This window comes from Patiria miniata, unplaced genomic scaffold (assembly GCF_015706575.1).
Source record: "Patiria miniata isolate m_02_andy unplaced genomic scaffold, ASM1570657v1 HiC_scaffold_16, whole genome shotgun sequence".
NCBI classification, from domain to species: domain Eukaryota; kingdom Metazoa; phylum Echinodermata; class Asteroidea; order Valvatida; family Asterinidae; genus Patiria; species Patiria miniata.
In genome coordinates, this window is record NW_024037054.1 from 11,688,302 (window position 1) to 11,708,190 (window position 19,889).

The following is a 19,889-nucleotide window of genomic DNA, read 5'->3' on the forward strand; positions in this document are numbered from 1 at the left end:
TTCATGGATTTTTACAGCTAAGTAAGGGCCACTTTTATGTTCAAATCATCTGCCCCTTTGTTTATCCAAAATGCCCCTCCCCCCTCGTTCTTTTTGTCGTTTGATATGACCGCAAGAGGGCGCTATAATTGCCCCAACAAAAAAGGTCCCGAGCGGTAAGTTTCTGTAGAGGTGACAGGATGATCGATTTCAAATCTAGGTTGAACAAATTTATTATCGATTAAATTTTCCAAGTTGGATCGATATTGAAAAGTTTTAAGATTATTATTACACCCAAAAACTAAAGACAACAGGCACTAGGATTAAAAATGTAACTTCAATTTACGTGTAATAAATAAAAAATATTTAACGCAAATCCAATCAATTTAGAATGCCACCCCTACCAACAATTGGATCAATCCAAGTTGCTATATCAACCGAAATGTGTACACCCCTTTCGTGGATACAACAGGTGATGGCAACAAGTGCATGTGGCCCGCGCGGTGAACGGAAACCGTCTTATGAATACAAACGATAAATGTGTAAAATAACCACAATTTCATGTGAAAAATCGAAGACGACCTATCATACTGAAAACGTTTGAATGACAGAGACGATGAGAGCTTATTCGTGAGAGACATTTCTCGAATTGTTGGCGAAAAAGTAAGTTGTGAATTGTGTTTTTTTTATAAATATAATTGACATTTGTGTTTTTGATTTTATTAGTGTTAATAAATAATTATGCTCATAAATAATGTTAACGTTGTTTCCCTTTGTTTTCGTTTTAATTAAAATGCATATTTTTTATTTTTATTTTTGTTAGTTAAGTCTTTCTTATTTCACATTTTATTTCATTTATTAATTTCCTCTTTTTTTGGGGGGGGGGGGTATTTGTTGTCGATAGCTGGTGTCCAGATCTTGTTTCGTGTTGTTTATTCCAAACAAAAAAATTAATTAATGCATAAATGAAAATAATGTGAATGAAATAAACCGACTACTAGAGAAAATTTATTTCAGACACACTAGGGGCGGATCCAGGAATTTTTGCAGGGGGAGTCAGGTCCGTCAGATTGTTTTATGTCCGATTGTTGCAGACAAACGGACATTTAAGTAATGCAGCACATTGTTACTGATGCACTTACTGAAATAAATATATATAATAAATAAATATGGTATCAGAGAAGGGGGGAGGGATTATTTTATCCCCCCCCCCACGAGGCTAGCAAGTCATGGTAGGAACCTAAGGAACTGTACTGAACCACATAACTCAACTCCCTATTAGAACCAAGCGCTTCCAAAAAAGTCCCATCCCTTACTACTTCATTAACATTTTAAATGCCAGCTCTGTGTGATTTTATTGTGTGCAATATTTTTTTTAGGGGGGGGGGAGGGGCTGCATGTTGATTGTCCCTCCTTTCTTGAATAGTTCTGTCTTCCTGGTTATGTGGTGTTTGTTTATGTACAGTTTTAATGTATTGCCTGCCTAGTATTTTACTCATTTTTTTGTATTCAGCAAGTTTTAATCGCTTTTAGAATTAATTGTTTATAATGTAATTGTCTTTTGGAATTTGGCCCTCCGGGCCACGATCTGAGACAAATAAAAGAAATGAATGAATGAATATTAAACCCCCTCACCCCTCCCCCCCACTCTGGATCCGGGCCTGCAGACACACCAATTTAAAAAAAATTGTGGTTCTGTGTGTAAAATGAAAAACAAATTTTGCATATATTTCTTATTTTGGGGTAGGCAAGTGCATGCTTTATGCTAATAGATAAAAACACCTGGGCCTCTTTCCAGAAGACAAATTTAGACAAAAACAGTAGCCCTGCAGCTGTGTTACCTTATACCTAACACACCAGATCAATATCAGACAGTGCAATGATGCATAAATAGCCCGGGGAGTAATATGTCAAGTGTCGTGCAAGCCAGACGCTATCCGATCTGCTGCTGTCGAATTAATGCTTCGATCTTTTCTGCATCCGTGCTTGGAATGTTTTTCTCCAGTTTTGAAAAATTGAGAAAATGTAGTAAGTACTCCATGGTTTTATGTAAACTTTTGTTTGGACTATTTTAATGTTTACTGCTTTTTTTTTTTTACAGCCTGTTAAAGCCAATGGCAACCATGGTCACCTCGCAAGATGTCAGTGGTCATTCAATCTCGCGTCAGCCTGCCCGCCAGCCCTCGGCCGCCCAGAGCCTGAACATCCGTGAGTTCTCCTTCGCGACCCAGAGCCGCTTTAACGCCGGTCGCGACCTGGTGCTCACGCGCAGCGACAGCTATGTCATCCGCAAGCCGCCGAAGGAATTTGACATCTGGGAACACCCGCCGCCGGATTTCCGTCCCCAGCAGTACCTCCCCAAACCCCCAAAGAGGAACTCAAGGGAGAGCATGCAGCCGTGGAAATATGGAACTTTTCCAGGTATTTTATCTTTCAAGGGTGGCTTTATTTGGGGGGGGGGGGGGGGTTAGATGGCTAATTAAACCACCTGATTTCATCTTCCAGTGTTACTTGTAAAAGAAATTTGAGTGTCATGGCCTAGCGGTTAAGGGCACGAGACTCATGCTCTGGTGTTTCAGAGGCAACAGTGGCGTGGGTTCGAGCCCGGGTGGACACTTGTGCCCTTAGCAAGGCACCTAAGCATTATTGCTTTGTCTTTTGGATGGGACGTAAAGCCGGAGGTCCCGTGTGCTGTGTAATGCAATGTATATAATATAAACAAACCCAGTGACGCTTATCGCTGAGAGAAGGAGTTTGCACCAGTGTTTCTGGCCTCCTGTTAAAACTCCCATGCAGAGTATTTAGGGGACGAACCAACCAAAAACCATGAAAAAATGTCAAACTTCTTTCCTAAAATAACTTCATTACAATCTCACAAATCTTATGTCATCACTAAAGGTCTTTGTATGTGTCGACGTCAGCATACAGCTAATCCCTTGGTTTTATTTGTGTGTGTATATAAAAGGACAAAAGAAGGCAATGAGCAAAACGGAAGGCAAGAAGTCTGTAGCGTTACCCAAGATCCTTCAGCCCGTCCGGCCGCGCAGCGAGCAGATGGTGACCCGTTTCAAGATCGACGACCCTCACGAAGCAAGGGCCAAGTTTGTCAGGGAAGGCATGTACCCTAAGGAGCAATACCAAATGCCCAAGAAACACGACTTCAGAGGGGTGAGTTGAGTTTTGAATATTTTTTTCAATGTACATGTGTGGCTTTACGATAGAGGACAGACACACAAAGGGAGAACAAAAGATCCTTTCAGTTCTCGAGTGTTGGATCTTTTGTTAAAAACGGTCCTGGATTGTAGGGTTATGTGCTTAGTCTTTGGGAGAGTGTAATATTACAGGGACAAAGGGAAACACAAAGCATTGTCCTCGGGCGTAAAGAAATTCACAACTATCTGGTCTGGAGTTTGGTATGGGGGAAAATTGATTCTGGTAACTTCTGTTCCGAGTGTTGGTTAATGTGCTGGTCCCAGAGGGCCAGTATATAGTCCTCTTTTAACCCAACTGACTGACTGACTGACCGACTCCCCGATTCCCCCTTGTGAATTAGCCTTGCTCAAGTCACACTTCGGCCCAATAGTCTGAATTTGAAAATTTGTTTATTTCGTCACTCTTTACTTTAAAAAAATATCAATTTAACTTTGTGACATTTTCTTCCAGTATCCTCCACTGGGTCCTCTTGGCTTGCCCGAGTTTGTTACCGCACCAGAGCACGATCCATACAACATCCACTTTAAGTCCAGAAACAGAGATATAAGTAAGTAAATTCAAAATTTGAACAACAAAAAAAAACCGATAATAAAAAGATTTTGTTTTCTTATCAGGAAGTATTTTTGCTTTGTTTTTTTCACAAGATTATGCAAAGCACCGAGTATACATTTGAACATCATGTCAGTGAGGGGCACAATTTAGATTTAAGTTTTATAAATATTTCCAATGAATGGTAAGCCACCTGCACAAGTAAGCAAGAGGTTGCAGGCCGAGTCCCGCCACAAAAGCTGATGAATTGTTTGTCCCCAAATCAAATCAAGCATGGCTCATGAATTGTTTATAATGCAGTGAAGGGCAAATTTGATAATTTAAATTTTAACTAAACGTATGTATGTTTGTTTGTTTTTCTTTCCTCCAGTTGTTGGGCTTCCTCAGCCGCGATCCGAGAGGTCAGAAGGTCGTCAGATGGGTCAGGCTATGACCCCTCAACCCCGCTACCAGCCCGAGCTCATCATGCCATCGTTGAAATGGCCAACGACGTCCGGTGAATTCACAGTGAGTCCAAGATCCAAATTTCCACATTCCAAAAAAGTTACCTTTTACGAAGTTTACAGAAGTGGAATATAAAGTCTTGTTACAAACCTACTTTTCTTACATTTGTGGGGTGGTATTTTTTGTTTTCTTCTTCCGATTTACAGCGTTTCCGGAGGAAAAACCGGTCTCCTCATACGGTCCTCTTCGATCAAATTGAAGACACTTTGGAAGAGAGGTGGAAACAGGAGGATGGTGAGCGGGAACGCATCCAGAAGGAGATGGAAAGAGACAAGAGGGAGAAGCAGTTCCGAGAGGAGGTTGCTAGGCAACTGGTTGCTAGGACACAGATGCCCTCCGCTTCTACCGTACGCTCCCCGTGGGAAGGGGGCGATAACGGTCAGACCGGCGGTCGGGTGGACAGACAGATGAGCGGGCAGAAGTACAGTGATGCGGGGAGTCACCATGGCAGCAGGGCGAGGATGGGTAGCCATGGCAACAGTAGAGACGAGGATGCTTACAGTCGGAGTGTGCTAAGCTCAGCCAACGAATACAGCATGGACGTATCCTGATGTTACTTGGGAGCAGGGGCCAATTTCTGCTTAACGCAGAAAACATCTGCTTAGCGAAAACGGGTTACCGGTCAAAACATCATGCTTGACATATTCCTTGTGCCTGGTATTCAGCGGATTTTTGCTTAGTACATAAAATTTTTAAGCAAAATTTTCTAAAAATTGACTGGTTTCCAGGCTTGAAATATCCAGTGTGAAAGCAAACAGGGTTTAAACTGTAGATACTTTAAGGAGAGCATTTCAACTGAACAACAGGGACACAAGGCTGCTGAGCTAAGCTGTCGAAGCCTGCTTAACACTTCCATTGCAATTCCACAAGACATGTGTTTATATACTTCATGCCTTAGTTTAAAGAGTGATAGATATGCCAGTTGCTGATTTCTGGCATAAAATTCATTTCGCTGTCTTCACAAATATTGAGTTAGGCAGATTGAGTGGCCGAAATTGCTGATTTTGATATGGCTGATTTAAGTTTTTAACACAGTTCTAGATTTGTAAACTAAAACAAAATTGTAGGAAAACACTTCCAGTGCAATATTTAAGCTTACTTGTCTAGGTGAGAATTTACTTACTTGGATTGCAAAAATATGAATCAAGTATTTACTGTGATTTTTTTCAAAGCAGTAGAATTTTTTACAAATTTGCCATTTAAGTGTTAATTTTTTTTATTCTTTTAATATCGCCCTCACTAAAATGACCTCCCATTACTTTTTTTTTCATTCAGGTTTAATAAAATGCAAAAAACCTTTAAAGAATTTATACATCAAAAAGCTTGATTTGCCAACATTTCCCACTTTTAATGCAAAAAAAGTTGATAAGCTAGGAAGTAAGATTTCTTTATTTAAAAAGTGGAATTTATCTCACCTGACAAATTACCTTCACAATTGAATACAAAAATATGACTTTTTTTTTAATCACATGTAGAATATGGAAAACCTAAAACAAATTACATGAAAAATTAATAGTTTCTTAAAATACTGGATACGAGAAAACAATTACATTTTCTTTTCGTGAGTTGTGGCAAGATATAAAAAAAAACCATGCAATTATGATATTTTTATGTACAATTAAACTTTGTTGAAAGTTTCACTTCTTATGCAAAACTGTATAAATAGTTCACTACAACTTAGGTAGGTTTGTATATTTTTGCACCTTATTGTTGGAAGACGTAAATATTGGCTGAATAAAGATATAGTGGAAAATAATAATAAAACACAGATTTTCAAGTAAAAATGAGGTACTTTAGGTTCTTCCATCAAATTTCTTTATTCCAAGATTACGTGATCTAATGGTTGGCCAATCTAATAAACTGAAGTGGTATTAGCAAAGTGGCATTGCTGTGAATGGCCAATTTGTTTTTACCCCAACTGGCATTAGAAGAGCAAGCACACTGAAACAAATGTGATTGGCTGTGTCTACTCTGATTCGGATTCTGATTGGCCAACTAGAGACAACAGCTCTTCCTTTTCCAGGGGGACAGTTCAAACTGTGACATGTAACCTGAAAGGGATACTGTGATAATTCCCATGATTTTAAATTGTGAAAAACTTCAAAGTGGCTCATATTCTGCAGTAACCCAATCAAACCCACCACATTAACTATAAAATATGACAGAATCTCCTCAAATCGGAATGTGAATTTTGAAAAAATTATCTGACTTTCCAAATATTTAAACAAACTGCAACTGCTTTTAACTAGTTCGCGCTAGGAATATTTTGACATTGAACAGACCCAGGCGGGGGATGTTTTTCACGAACCTCGATGCCAGATGGGTTCAGGCCGTCATCTGCGGGTAGCACACCCCGATATTTCCGGCCTCGCTCGCTGCAAGCGGGTCGCAGACAGATACTTCCGGCCTCGCTCGTTGCGTGTTTATCCGTCATCCGTTCCAAATACCGCAAAATCTTTGCGTGTATGCACGTCATCTGACGTGAACTGGCTAATGATCGACGTGGATATCATCCCTCAAAAATGGTAAAATTACTTCAAAAAATGATTAGTTCTGAACCTGAACTCAGGTATTCTGGCTAGGAATATCAAATTTAAGGCATCGGCAGGGAGTTAACTTGCCTCCTGCAAACCTCTCAGCTTAGCCCAGTAGTTGCTGACTTCAACTCCTTCCCAACTCCTGTTCCTCACGGGTCTTAGAAACCTGAAAAAAAAACACCAAGATTTTGAAAAAATATTAACTCTTGAAGTAAAAGACCATCTGGTACAGAAGGAGCTTTGAGGAAATGTTCCTTGCTCACTGTAATTTGGGTGAGAAGCCACACACACCAAGGACTGCCAAGCTGATTCTCTGACAAACGACTCGGTACTTCTCCTCCAGATTAAAGAGGTTGTGGAATGCTCGGAGACATTTTCGTCATTTTTTGGGTATATGTAGCCTAAGGTGTGATGAAATAAAAACGACTATTGTTTCTGTCATGAAATGAGTACAAAGGGTTCTTTTGAGAGCTATTTTTCAGGTCCTGTTTCGACCCGAACGTGCAATTTGTGTAAAAGTCGTCGTTGCGGGCAGCAAACAAAATACAGTAAATCGTGACGTAATAAACAGGACTCGTTTATGCTACTCTGCATCGGGAGTCATCTTTATCACGTCACGATTTACTGTGTTTTGTTTGCTGCCCGCAACGACGACTTTTTACACAAATTGCACGTTTGGTTCGAAACAGGCATGACAGGACTTGAAAAACAGCTCTCAAAAGTACCTTTTGTACTCATTTTATGACAGAAACAATAGTCGTTTTTATTTCATCACACCTTAGGTTACATATACCCGAAAAATGACGGAAATGTTTTCGAGCATTCCACAACCTCTTTAACTTTCAACAAACTAAATAAGCAAGTTTTTTTATAAGCACAAATAATCTGCAAATAATAAATTGTAACTGAATACTCAAACTTTGAAGAACAAACTTTTACATTTTGAGAAATAATGTTGGATATTTTAACCCTCCCCCACCTTTCAAAATCCAACTGCATGTTTTGTTGGAATCTGTTGGAGTGAGTACTGCACTAGTAATCTGATTATGCTTTACATGGGTCAGGCATACCACCATAATCAGATTCCAACAGTTTGGGTGTAGAGTTTACCATATGGTGTTGGATTTGATTTTGCAAGAGTGAGGAAGGTTCCTAGTAAATCACTCAAGGGGTATAGGGCTACGTACTTTATTTTTGTCAAGGATAAGTCCCAAAACCAAAAAATGCAGACAAACTAACTGTTTAAAATGTGATGAGTATATCAAAAATGTGTATGTGATTTTGATTTAAAGATTTTTTGGTTTTCAAAAAATTTACCTTTCAATCACATATTCCAGGGTTTCTTGCTCCACACGTGTCAAGGACCCAGTCGCAATCTCCACGTTGCTCTCGACGACCTCTTCCGTTTCCATGCCGATCAGGTGCACGTCCGGGGCATTCTGGAGTATGGAGTAAAACACGGCCAGCTTGGAGATGTCAACGTTCTTGGATTGACAGTAGAGGGCAGCATTGCGACAGGCTTCCTTGATGTCGGCCGTGGCGGGGTGCCATGGCGGGGGGCCACGGTGGGTCAGTAGGCCCATGCCGGTTGGGGCGGCATTTATGATGCCTAGACCTTTGTCCTGAATAAAAAATTGGGAATGAATAATGACGATTATACAAATACATAATCATTACCCACTTTTGCTCATATCAATGGTCAGTCAACATTCGTTATGCTATAAAAATATCCAACTCCCTCAAACGCTCCACAAATAATGTTTCTCTTAAGAGTTGTAATAAATTCATCACTTATCATCACAAGTTATCATAATGCAGTCATAAGTCATCATAAGGCAATCATAAGTCATCATCAGGCAATCGTAAGTCATAAGGCAATCATAAGTCATCATCAGGCAATCATAAGTCATAAGGCAATCACAAGTCATCATAAGGCAATCACAGGTCATCACAAGACAATCACAAGTCATCATAAGACAATCACAAGTCATCATAAGGCAATCACAAGTCATCACAAGGCATATCACAAGTCATCATAAGGCAATCACAAGTCATCATAAGGCAATCACAAGTCATCATAACGCAATCACAAGTCATCACAAGGCATATCACAAGTCATCATAAGGCATATCACAAGTCATCATAAGGCATATCACAAGTCATCACAAGGCATATCACAAGTCATCATAAGGCATATCACAAGTCATCATAAAGCAAGATCACAAGTCATCATAAGGCAATATCACAAGTCAAGCTATTCAAATGGCGGCAACAAAGGCATTCCGCTGTTGTTCGTCCCTTGTTTCTTATGATCTAATTGCAACTGAGTTGATAATTTGAATAGATTAACTTACCGTGAAGTATGGGATCAGGCTGAGCATTGACACGTCCAGCATGGTGAGATGGCAGTAACTGAGAACCACGTCAATCTTCACAGTGCTCTGCTCCAAGACCTTCCTGAAGCACAGATAAAACATGTCAACAGCTACAAGATCGTCCATAACAATACCATCTTGAAATGCGAGCAAGATTCTTTTAACATTATTAAATATCGTACCATGATCTTTCAATTTTTTGATGAAAAAGCTTCAGCTATAAAAGCTTATGCCATATTTTTAATTTTAGTTAATCTTTGAAAGTGCTACCTTTATTATACAGCCTGTGTCAATAAAAACGCAGGATTCAAAGCAATTTTTTTCTGAGAAAATTATGCTACTGGTGTGCCTAATTTGATAAGGATTTGATTGTCTATAATTTCATCTTTGACAAGATTTTTTTTTGGTGGAATTTGGAATTTTGGTTCAAAAGTTATGACAAGTTTTGTGAAGCCCTTCTGAAGCGGGTTGGTCTGATTCAATGACCTTAACACAACGACCAGTTATGTACAATGCAGGTATGCATTGAAGACAATTAAACCAGAACAAAACTTTCTTTGAAACAACTGATGATAAGTATCACTTAAATTTAATAACTGGACTATCATTGTTTCAAAGCATCATGAATGTCGTCTCTGACATATCAAATAACATTGATTGTGGACTAAAGGATTATGTAAACCTAATCCTGCCACACATGTCCTTCTTTGTGATCCACAAATACTTTCACCTGTACTGAATTCAAACCTTTCATTAGGTATGTGTGATTTCACAAATCAGACCAGCTTGGAATTTATAACCCTTCTTCAGTGTACTCTATCTCTGGACAGGATTGTCCAAATGAGATGGGATAAAAAGCATAGTGAAGAAAAGGAAAGGTACTTTGAAAAGAGGGTTAACATTATGATGAATAGGGGTGGTTTATATTCTTAATATTTTTGTTTGTAATCCTGCGTTTTTATTGACACACGCTGTATACCTGTATCTAGCAGACTAACATGGCTGTATTACATTTTGTTCCAATTTTTAAAAAGCAGTTCCAGCACACTGGTGTAGGAAATTCTTTCCGTTTCAACAAATACAGGACTAGGATTCCTAAAGTATTTGTTTTCTTCTGAAATGCAAACCAGCCACAGCCACCGCCCGAGGCTGAAAATGTGACTTCGCAGCCCCAGATTGCTGGCATTGCTGTCGAGTGAAAAACCTGTGCCTGGGTCCGTTCTTGTCAAAATAAACCTGACCTCAACTGGTTAATAGATGGACTAATAATTAATAATAATTCTAGTCAATTTCTGACCTGTATATGTCGAGGGGGAAGGCAGTGATGCCGATGAACCTGGCCTTGCCTGCTTGCCTGACACGCTCCAGGGCTGGAAGGCACTCATTAAGAACGACGTCTAGGTTGGGAGCAAACTCCATATCATGCACCTGACAAAACAGTGGTAAGCAAAACGGTAAGCAAAAAGGGTGATAAGAAACAATAAAATAATTTTAAAAAAGTGATTCATTGATTTTAATTTCAGCATGGTTATTGGAATTTTGCGCTATTAAGTGGGGTGGAACATTTGAGGAAGAATTCAAAATTTAATTTGATTGTGGGAAAAGTGCTTTTCAAGAGGTTGTAGGGAATATTTAAAAAAAAAATGAAAACCAAAATTAAGTGCTTTGCAAAAAGCTAACAGATTTTTAAAAGTTTTAAACAATTTACAAACTTTTGAACAAATTAAAAAAATTCAGCGAATCGCAGTCAACACAAGCAGAAAAATTATGATTAGGCCAAAAAAAAAAATAAGTCGGTCTCTGGTCAGCGCGCGCGTCGATTTTAATCATGCGCGTCGATCTTTTTTTTTTCCAAAATGTTCCGCGGTAGCTCCAACAGCGCCCTCTATTTCAGCACCTCCTCATTTTTTTTTTAACAAAGAGCACCAAGGAATGGGAAATTGCACCAAGGCAAATGATTGAAAGCACCCGAGGCAAATTATGGAGGACACCAATGTACATGAGGACACCAAAAAAGCAAAATAGTACCTACCTTGTCTGTACAATCCAAGCTTGAAGAAAAAAAAAAAATATTCCGGAACTTTGGTCTGACCAGAGACCAAATATTTTTTTTTTGGCCTTAACGCAGATTCATTCACAAAGAAAAACAAATCAACCGGGAACCAATTACTGAATGGTAACCCAACACTTCGGACAACCAAGACTTTTCCATGGTCAAGAAAATGTTGCTATGGTTTACGGGAAATTTGGATACTAATTTCTCCGGTGGAATCTGTTTTTGAGTTTACCTGTATTATATCCACGTAGTCCAGGCCCAGCAATCGCAGGCTTTCATCCACACTACTCAGCGTCTTTTCGGCCGAGAAGTCAAACATGTCCTCCACGTTTGGCTTGTATCGGCCCACCTTGGTGGCTATGTAGTAAGACTCGCGCGGATTACCTTTCAGGATCTGTGAAGAAAACAGAATTTCTGTTGAATATTTAAGCCAAAAACTAAGGTAACCTGGAGTGTATAGGATCTATGCACGGCCACCAGAGGGCAGTAGACTAATAAAAAAAAGTATGCAAGAGCCATTTTCCAAATCTTGGCCATGCCACCAGTTTCGGCTCCATCTGTGGCTCACAACGTCTTTAGGATCGTTTAATGCACAAACCAAATCGCTTGGTTTAAATATGCAGTAACAATATGAATATGCAATTATTGCAATAATTTAACCTGTCATATGACTTGTTGTTCAATAGTGTAAATGGGCCCGAAGCAGAGTATGAAAAACGAACCCAAGGTTTGCAAAACACCAAAGAAAAGGGTGCGTACATTTCAATGGTAAAAATTGGCTGCTCCCATGTTTTTATTTGGAAATGTATTGATTAACTTTATTCTTGTCCTACCTTGCCCAGCATGGTTTCCGACTTGCGATCGCCATAGTACGGAGCCGTGTCGATGTAGTTGATGCCACTCTGCAGTGCCTTGCGGACAATCTTGGTCCCCGTCTCAAGTGTCATCGGATTGAAGACGCTCCCAAAGGGGGCCCCGCCTAAAATAGCAAGACAAATGTCCAGTTTTAATGGCCTCGTGCCCGACCGACAGAGGGCGCCAGAGCGATAAAGGAACATTCTAAAAGAGGAAAGCTTCTGCTTTCTCGACCTACCTAGACCGATGACGGAAACCTCAAGGCCCGTTTTTCCCAATTTGTTGTACCGCATGCGTTCCACTGCTGCTTTGTCATGGAAACCGGGGAGGAAAGTAGCTGGTAACCTGCAACCACAAACCAATCAGACGATGAACTTGAATTTTTTTTTTTCGATTTCTTTTTTTTACACCGTTGAATACGAATTCCACAATAGGTAATGGACGAACAACCCAAAAAAATAAACCAAAAAAAAGAAATTAATAAACAATCATCTTCTTTTCTGCCTCCTCAAACATTAAAAGAATGGATCGACCCGAGAATGAAGAGGAACGTGAAAAAATCAACAACAAAAAATTATCAATGAAATTTATGAGAATCGGTGTATTTAAGCATTACTTTTGTGGTTGTTTCGCGTCTCCTTGTCCAAAACACTCAAGGTACTCGCGTCTGACTTCTGTGGGTTAAAAAATAGGACACAAAATTTACCTTGTCGGAATTCCAAATTGTAGACATATCAAATGGTTTTACAGTGTGACTAAAATGGAAGTGGAAATGTGAGGTTTTTTTTCTCACCGTTTATGTTGGATTTGTGCTCATGAAGAAAGTACTGGTGGCAGGTTTTGTAGGTCGGCAGAGCGCCAACATCGAACCTTGCTGATATGTCGTAGGTGTACACTGGCAATCTGGAAAAAATACGAATAAAATACTAAACACAAAACAAAACTAACAAAATTGCAAAAGAAAAGTAAGAAATGTCTGTGTATATATTTTTGCATGTATGGGTTGTGCATGAGTAATTTTGATGCCAATTTTTTATTTTTGTCTCTTTAATATTTTGAAAACGAATACCATTTGGAAATATGTTTTCAAAATCAATTATTTCGTTCAATAGAAACAATTTATAAAGCAGGATTTGCAACAGGTTTCTGGTATGCGCGCGCATTGCCGTAGCCATGCGCGTCGGCAAAATGAAAAAGTTTTTTTTCAATGAAAGATAATGTCTCAAAACCGCCAAACTCACTGGTTTGACTGGAATCCTGCTGCTGCACAAATTTAAACGTGTTTTTAGATTGGGTTATGGTTGAGAATAAGCTTTATGTGGCATCTCTGGACTCCCATATATTTGCACTAAGTTTAGTCGGGCACCATTTTGCAGTCATCCGCAGACATTTGAAGCAAAAAAAAAAACAGGTAAAAAAAAAAAAAAAAGCCGTGTTGCCGCACCACTTTTTGGGCAAGCTCCATACCAGAAACCGGAGACTTTTTTTTGGGCCTAATCCTGTTTCAGTCAATTTTCATATTTTAAAAAGTTTACCAAGTCAATTATCTCCTGTGGTTATACTTGACATATTTTGTAAATATGGCAATTTTGTTGTTATCTTTTAAAACATTTACCTTGGATACAGATACCGAATAAAATGTCCAGTCGCATCTCTCTTTTCAAGTGGTCCATTCTTAAAAAATAAAATATTCAAACAAATTACTCGAGTTTTGTTTTATAGACACAGTTCTGTATTTCATTGACAGATATTATTACATTGTATTATGTTTTTTTAAACCTGTGTGTAATTACACAAGTTTTGAAAATACAATTACCTTTCTTTCCTCCAAGAACTGTTTGATGAGTGGAAGAGTTGCTTTGGATAGGACATAGAAGCAGGGGCACTAAAAAATGTGAATGGTCAAAAAAAAAGTGAAAAAAAAAAGTTTAACCCCAAATTCCAATATCTATTGTCACATGGGTATCATACATTAAAGGCAGGAGTTTTTTTTGAAATCCAGGCCTCCCTCCAGGTTTGGTTTCATATCTGGTTTCGAAGTCTTTAGTTTCCAAACCTAATTTGAAATGTTCTAAACTTTGGCCATAAATTTGACATTGGATGCTCGTGATGCGAAACATGGCGATGCTGGAGGCACAGCCAAGTTTTCAAAAACACTTATGGCCCTGTGCATTAACAAATGATGGTGCAGTTGGCTCTTCCGTACTTCAAAAACTACAACTGCTTACCGACTTTCTTGAGGTAGTTTGATCAGGTCCTGGTTTTTCCAAGAAAGCAGTGACTCTTTTGTCCTCGTCAGTCTCAAGAATGCCCACTTTGAATGTGTCTAAACAGAAAAGCGTATGAGCTCAAAAAAGGGAACCACTTCTGAAAATCGTACAGTTGTATTATCTCCTAATTATTTACAAGAAAATATCACAATACAGTGTGAGAACTTATTTTCTCTTATTTTTTTGTTTTATGAACTGGCATTAAAAGTCTGGAGCTCATGATGGTCTCTGTTTCTTTTCACCCAGGTCTGGTTCCCACTGCTTACCCACCTGCATCTGAACACGGGCAGGCCAGCACCAGACTAGCGTCCGCATTCTGCTGTTGGCGTCGTCTGAATTCGGCCCAGACTGCCGCCAAATCAAAGTCGTCATAGAATAGTGTATCTCTAGGAATTAAAGAAAGGACGGATGCGAAGTTAAGCAGGCGGTACCTTAAACCCCGAGGTACCTTGAGATTTTGATGGGTACGGCAGAGTTTGGTTTGAATGAGCGCATTACTTATGAGTCAAAGCACAGGGCCTGGTGTCATCATCACACATATTACCAAAGCTGGCCAGCAGTGCACACAATAGAGCCACACCGCAAGGCCTAATGTCCTGCTAATCCCCAGGGCCTACGGCGATTTCAAAGGCGTCGACTTTAAAAGGATGATAGATCGGTTACAAGGTGAAAAGAACACATGTGTTTCAATTTATAACTTTCGTTTTAGATTACTTGAAATAATAATACAGAATGAGTTAAAAAAAAAAAAAAATGTCTGGACCCTTGTTTTAGTGAAGTCCTGCAAGTAGCATTCTCAAAATCTAGGATATAAAAGCCCAATTCATAAGCTTCCTTTTAGTACAAGAATCATTCAAATCACTCATGTACTTTTGAAGTTGCGGAATTCTAAACACAACCACCGTTTTAAAGTTCTGTCCACGGATCACAAAAAAAAGGTGCGAGTTCTTTCAGCGAAACGAAAACAATTCATACACATTCCCATGTGATTTGTTTTCATTTTGCTGAAAGAACACTTACTTTTTTTTTTTCTTTTTTTTTCAATTGCGGAAACTGTGGAATAACTAAATATGAAAAATTAGGAGCAGTTTTTGAAAAAAGCCAGTTATCTCCAACGCTGGTCGGCCGACCAGCGTTGGCAAAATACAGTTTTTCTTGAAAATGTCAGTACACCAGGAGCCACGATTTTACAGGATGCTTTAGACTGTCATTCCCAAACAATTCAGTGAGGTATTTCGTGATAATTTGATCATTTCGTTTTTTGATGTTTGCAAATGTTGTATCTTACCTTTAAATTAAAAACAAATATGCAAATTCCTCTCACAGAAAACAGTGTTACTCTTAAAAGGAGAAATCATACCCGCCTATGATAGTCACGTCGTCAAATCCAAGGCCTTCCATGGGCAAGTTCATGCAGGCCACAGCTCCGAGTCTGGTCTGGATTTTATGATAACAGCAAGGAATTTTATTAAAATATGTAAAAGAAATTTCAAAAGTCAGTCATAAATATTCAAATTGAGTATTTTTGTATGCAATTAATCATAATTTAAAGGTATAGTCCATCATTTGTAATTTGTGCATTTTGTTCGTTTGAAGCAACAAAAGTGCTCAAAATCTAAAGAAGGATGCCGAACAACTAACCTGATGAAGTTTCAGCTCAGCTTCAGCTGTATATTTCGAGAAAAACAACATTCTAGGAACTCGATTTCAAATCAAAAGTTGCTGAATCATGTTTTGAATTGGGCCTGAATTGCAGCTACGCGATGTCGCGCACCGATCCGACTACTTATAGCAACTGCGCACGCATGTGCATCGTGTCAACGCTTGCGCGCGCTTCACCCAATAAAAAAACGAACTACTAACGGAAATTTCAAACGGTGCTTCTTAAAATGCACCGTTGGAAAGGCCTTCTTTCGTTGATTTCTTCAAAATGACAGCTTGCCAGAAAGAATAATTTCACAGGGAGTTTAGTCCACTTACTATCTTTCAACCAGTATGTTTTTCAACAATAATTACGCCAGTTACTTTTGGGATAGCTGCAAATGATGGACTCTGGCTTTAAGTGAATGAATACCTCATTTGTGCGTGTTCCATCGTTGCAAAGAATAGCATTCTCCCAGTCTTTGTTCCAATCCTCGAATTTCTTGGAGTAAAAGTCATTACACTGAAAACGAAATCCGCCAAAAACAGTTAAAGGGAAGATACAACATTTGCAAACATCACAAAACGAAATGATCAAATTATCACGAAATACCTTACTAGATTGTTAGGGAATGACAGACTAAAGCATCCTGTAAATACTCCTGGTGTGCTGTCATTTTCAAGAAAACTTGTATTTTTCCAAGACCAGCGTTGGAGATTACCAATTTTTTTTTCAAAAACTGTTCCTAATTGTTTTATAATTAGTTATTCTACGTTTTCTTTGCGATTGATTACACACCTGTGAAGGGGTACAAGCCTGCTAGACTGATTCTCTGACCTTATAATTCCCCAAAGTCTATAAATTGCTCAGTTTCATCTTAAGTGGTGTCAGGGAACCAGACTCCAAGAACATGATTGCATGGTTTTCTTGGTTTTTCCGGTATCTACAAGCCCAAAACGTGAAACAAGTCATTTCAACAATATTTGCTTTAACATACTTATCCTCCAAATCCATATATTTCTGAAAATTGCAGCAAAAACAAATGTTGTGCATTCCCTTTAACCAAACTGAACCAAAACTGATGTTAATTTTAATGCAAACCAATTTTTACTGAAGAAAGGGTGTCAGGTATTTTTTTACTTTTTGCTCCAACATCTTATTGGTAATCAGGAGTGACATTGGGAGAAAATGAAAAATCCACGAAATAATCAGCAGAGGTTTTGCAGGATTAGCGACTTCTTATGTTATCTATAATATTTTTCAGGTAAGAAAAACAAACCTTTGTGGTAAAAGCTCAGGAATTCAAAATTTTCGAAAAGAAAAAAAATTTGACAAAAATCCTCAAATCGGGAAAAATCCTAACAAATCTTACTCCTGGGTAATTTGCGTATTCTATACTAGTTGTGTTACTGTCAGTTTTACAAGGGGATATGGAATATGTATTCTTGCATATACATGAATATGACTCAATTTTGCAAATTCCCTCAATCAAGTAAAACAAAGTGCATTCACATTAATAAAGCACATAGGTGATAGCCAAGCTAAAGGAATAATACACTATGCATCTACAAACTACCACTTTAATCCTTGAATATAATTAAAACCAGATCCCGATTTAATTGGCCAACTGGTACTAGCAAGCAAAATGTCAGCAGGCAATTCCATGAAAATGTCAACCTGAGCCGAGGGTCAAATTTTGTATTTCATAACAAATGATCACGTTCCGACTTCCAGTTTTAAAATTTTCTCCAACAAATAAAACAAAGTGCATTTACCACAACATATATCTCGGTGATTTGGGTTCTGCAGGCCCAAAATGCCTCGAACCAATGAGATATCAGTGGCTGGTGACCAATGGGAAGCAGCGCTTTGGGCATGCCCAGAAGGTGTCTGTAGCTGTCCGCATCCTGGGGATCGTGGTCCCGCAGGTCCCGCTGGAGACGGGTTCCGTAGCCGCCTGCTAGGATAATTATCCTCATTGTGGCCGAAGCTAGACAACAAAAAGCAATCGAAATTTTACATGTATTCACGGGAGTCCTACTTGGAGAAATCAAATATCATGCCTTTTTAGTTTTACAGAATATATTTATTTATTCAAATATATCAACTTCTTCATGTTTTTATCTCGCTTACTTCTATACACAATTCATGATTATGGCCTGGTTGTAGCTTCTCCAAAATCTCGTGGTTATTTTATAGATCTTTTTAAGCTCTGGCAGGAACTTCTACATGTCACTTTGTGGTTGATCGGTTGGTCGGTCGGTCGGTCGGTCGGTCAGTTGGTAGGTCTGTCCCCGGAAAATTGACCCAAAAACGGGCCCCTTCAGTTTCCCATAAAATGTAACTACCAATGGACCAAAAATTGACCAAATGCAACTGAATGCCCTTGTCAGTAAATCACTCTTGGCGAACGTTTTCGGAACACGCCCCTTTGTCTCGATCGATGCGCATGCGCGTCTATTTTGCATATGAAGTCGGACATTCCGGAACCGGGCCAGAGCTAATTGTGCACTCGTACTTGTTTTTTTAAGTCTTTCATAATGTAGTATAGGGCCTACTTTTTTTTTTTTTCCAGGTAGGCATAACTACTTGTTATATGTCAGTAGATACTCGTTTGTCTGGTAATTTAATAATTTTATAATAAAATTTACTGTAATTCAACCTGTGGCTGTGAGAGTCTGGAAAGATTTCCATATACGAAGTTCACTCAACACTCTGTGTACAAACCCTATGAATGAGAGTGGACTGAAAATTTTAAGTGTTTTCTAAGAAAATGCTTGTATTTTCTCACTGCTCAAATTGACTTTGATGACATGAAATTGCTATCTGGGGGCTTGTTAGCCAGTACAGAGGAAAATTAGTGAACTTCACATATGGTAATCTTGCCAACTACATTAGAACATATGACCATTTTCCTTGCTCCATGATATGACGCTCTCCTAAGTTTGAACACGCGATGTGCTCATGATCGACCGTGTACGTGTGCAGCTAGCTTGAGTGCAGCGGCTGTGCAGTGGGGCCGGGCTCTGGCAAACCGTACCTCTGCATGCGATACGCGATATGCAGTGCGGAAGAACGGCTGGTAGGCCAACTGTACTGGTTGCGATATAACAGCTCATCTCGGTTTGCAACACCGTTATTTAATACTTAAAGTCCGTTACAGAACCACTTGCTCTACTGTACAATGAAGAATGTTGTCATGTCCCTTCTAAGTTAACATATTTCATGAGGTTTTCGGAAAAATACCTTTAAAACAGGAGCCCAAATTTCTCCGTGTCTGCCACCGCTGAAATTTCGTGCTGATGTTGTGTGAAGACTGATCCCCTGACAAAATACGCCTCTTACCTAGTATGGCAACGTCTAGTTACCAGACATCCCCACCTTCCACATGCTATCGTCCGATCCATGCGCATGCTTAGTGAAACTGCACTGATTGGCTGAAAGTCACTCAAAGTCGCTGATTTGCATAATAATTTCCACTTTCTTGGAGTTTGATTGGCCTACGAAAATCTACCCTTTAAAGCTGAAACTGAGAAGTTGTTCATCTTCAGTTCAAGCATTCCAAAGCATTGTACGTCTGCACTGTATGTAAATGCATTCATTTGATTAACTTGAAAACAAGCGTTGTGATGTGCGACACGTGATAGTTTAAATACCCTCTTTAAAAAAAAATGGAATTTTTCTCCACACCAATGTTCAATTTGTATGTTTTGTTTTGTTCTGATGAAAACAAACTTCATTCCAATTTTGGGAGTCTGCAAACCCACTGCAAAGAGGCTTTCATTTTTGTTCAATTAATAACCCGCCCTGCGAGAGCAACCAATAATTCAAATTTTGTGAAGAAATAATTCAATAACTAATTGTTATATGGGGATTTCCTTGTTCAATGTCTCATTCGAATGTGAATAA

The 19,889-nt window shown here is 39.0% G+C and overlaps 2 protein-coding genes across 2 annotated transcripts; one reads left to right on the forward strand and one right to left on the reverse strand.

Moving 5' to 3' along the window:
- Positions 1–425: 425 nt before the first annotated feature.
- On the forward strand, positions 426–6,033 carry LOC119723010. The gene is made up of 6 exons (XM_038193474.1): positions 426–642; positions 2,081–2,400; positions 2,945–3,147; positions 3,643–3,739; positions 4,112–4,248; positions 4,392–6,033. The coding sequence occupies exons 2-6, from the start codon at positions 2,094–2,096 to the stop codon at positions 4,794–4,796; spliced, it is 1,149 nt and encodes a 382-aa protein (XP_038049402.1). The 5' UTR covers positions 426–642; positions 2,081–2,093; the 3' UTR covers positions 4,797–6,033.
- On the reverse strand, positions 5,547–19,296 carry LOC119723011. Its single transcript, XM_038193475.1, has 17 exons — positions 19,227–19,296; positions 17,756–17,970; positions 16,413–16,502; positions 15,699–15,775; positions 14,609–14,724; positions 14,297–14,394; positions 13,885–13,953; positions 13,684–13,742; positions 12,862–12,971; positions 12,685–12,742; positions 12,307–12,413; positions 12,047–12,192; positions 11,446–11,607; positions 10,455–10,585; positions 9,137–9,239; positions 8,100–8,404; positions 5,547–6,948 (listed from the first exon to the last, which is right to left on the reverse strand). Exons 2-17 carry the CDS (start codon positions 17,957–17,959, stop codon positions 6,858–6,860), a joined length of 1,926 nt encoding a protein of 641 aa, XP_038049403.1. The 5' UTR covers positions 17,960–17,970; positions 19,227–19,296; the 3' UTR covers positions 5,547–6,857.
- Between the last annotated feature and the right edge of the window lie 593 nt (positions 19,297–19,889).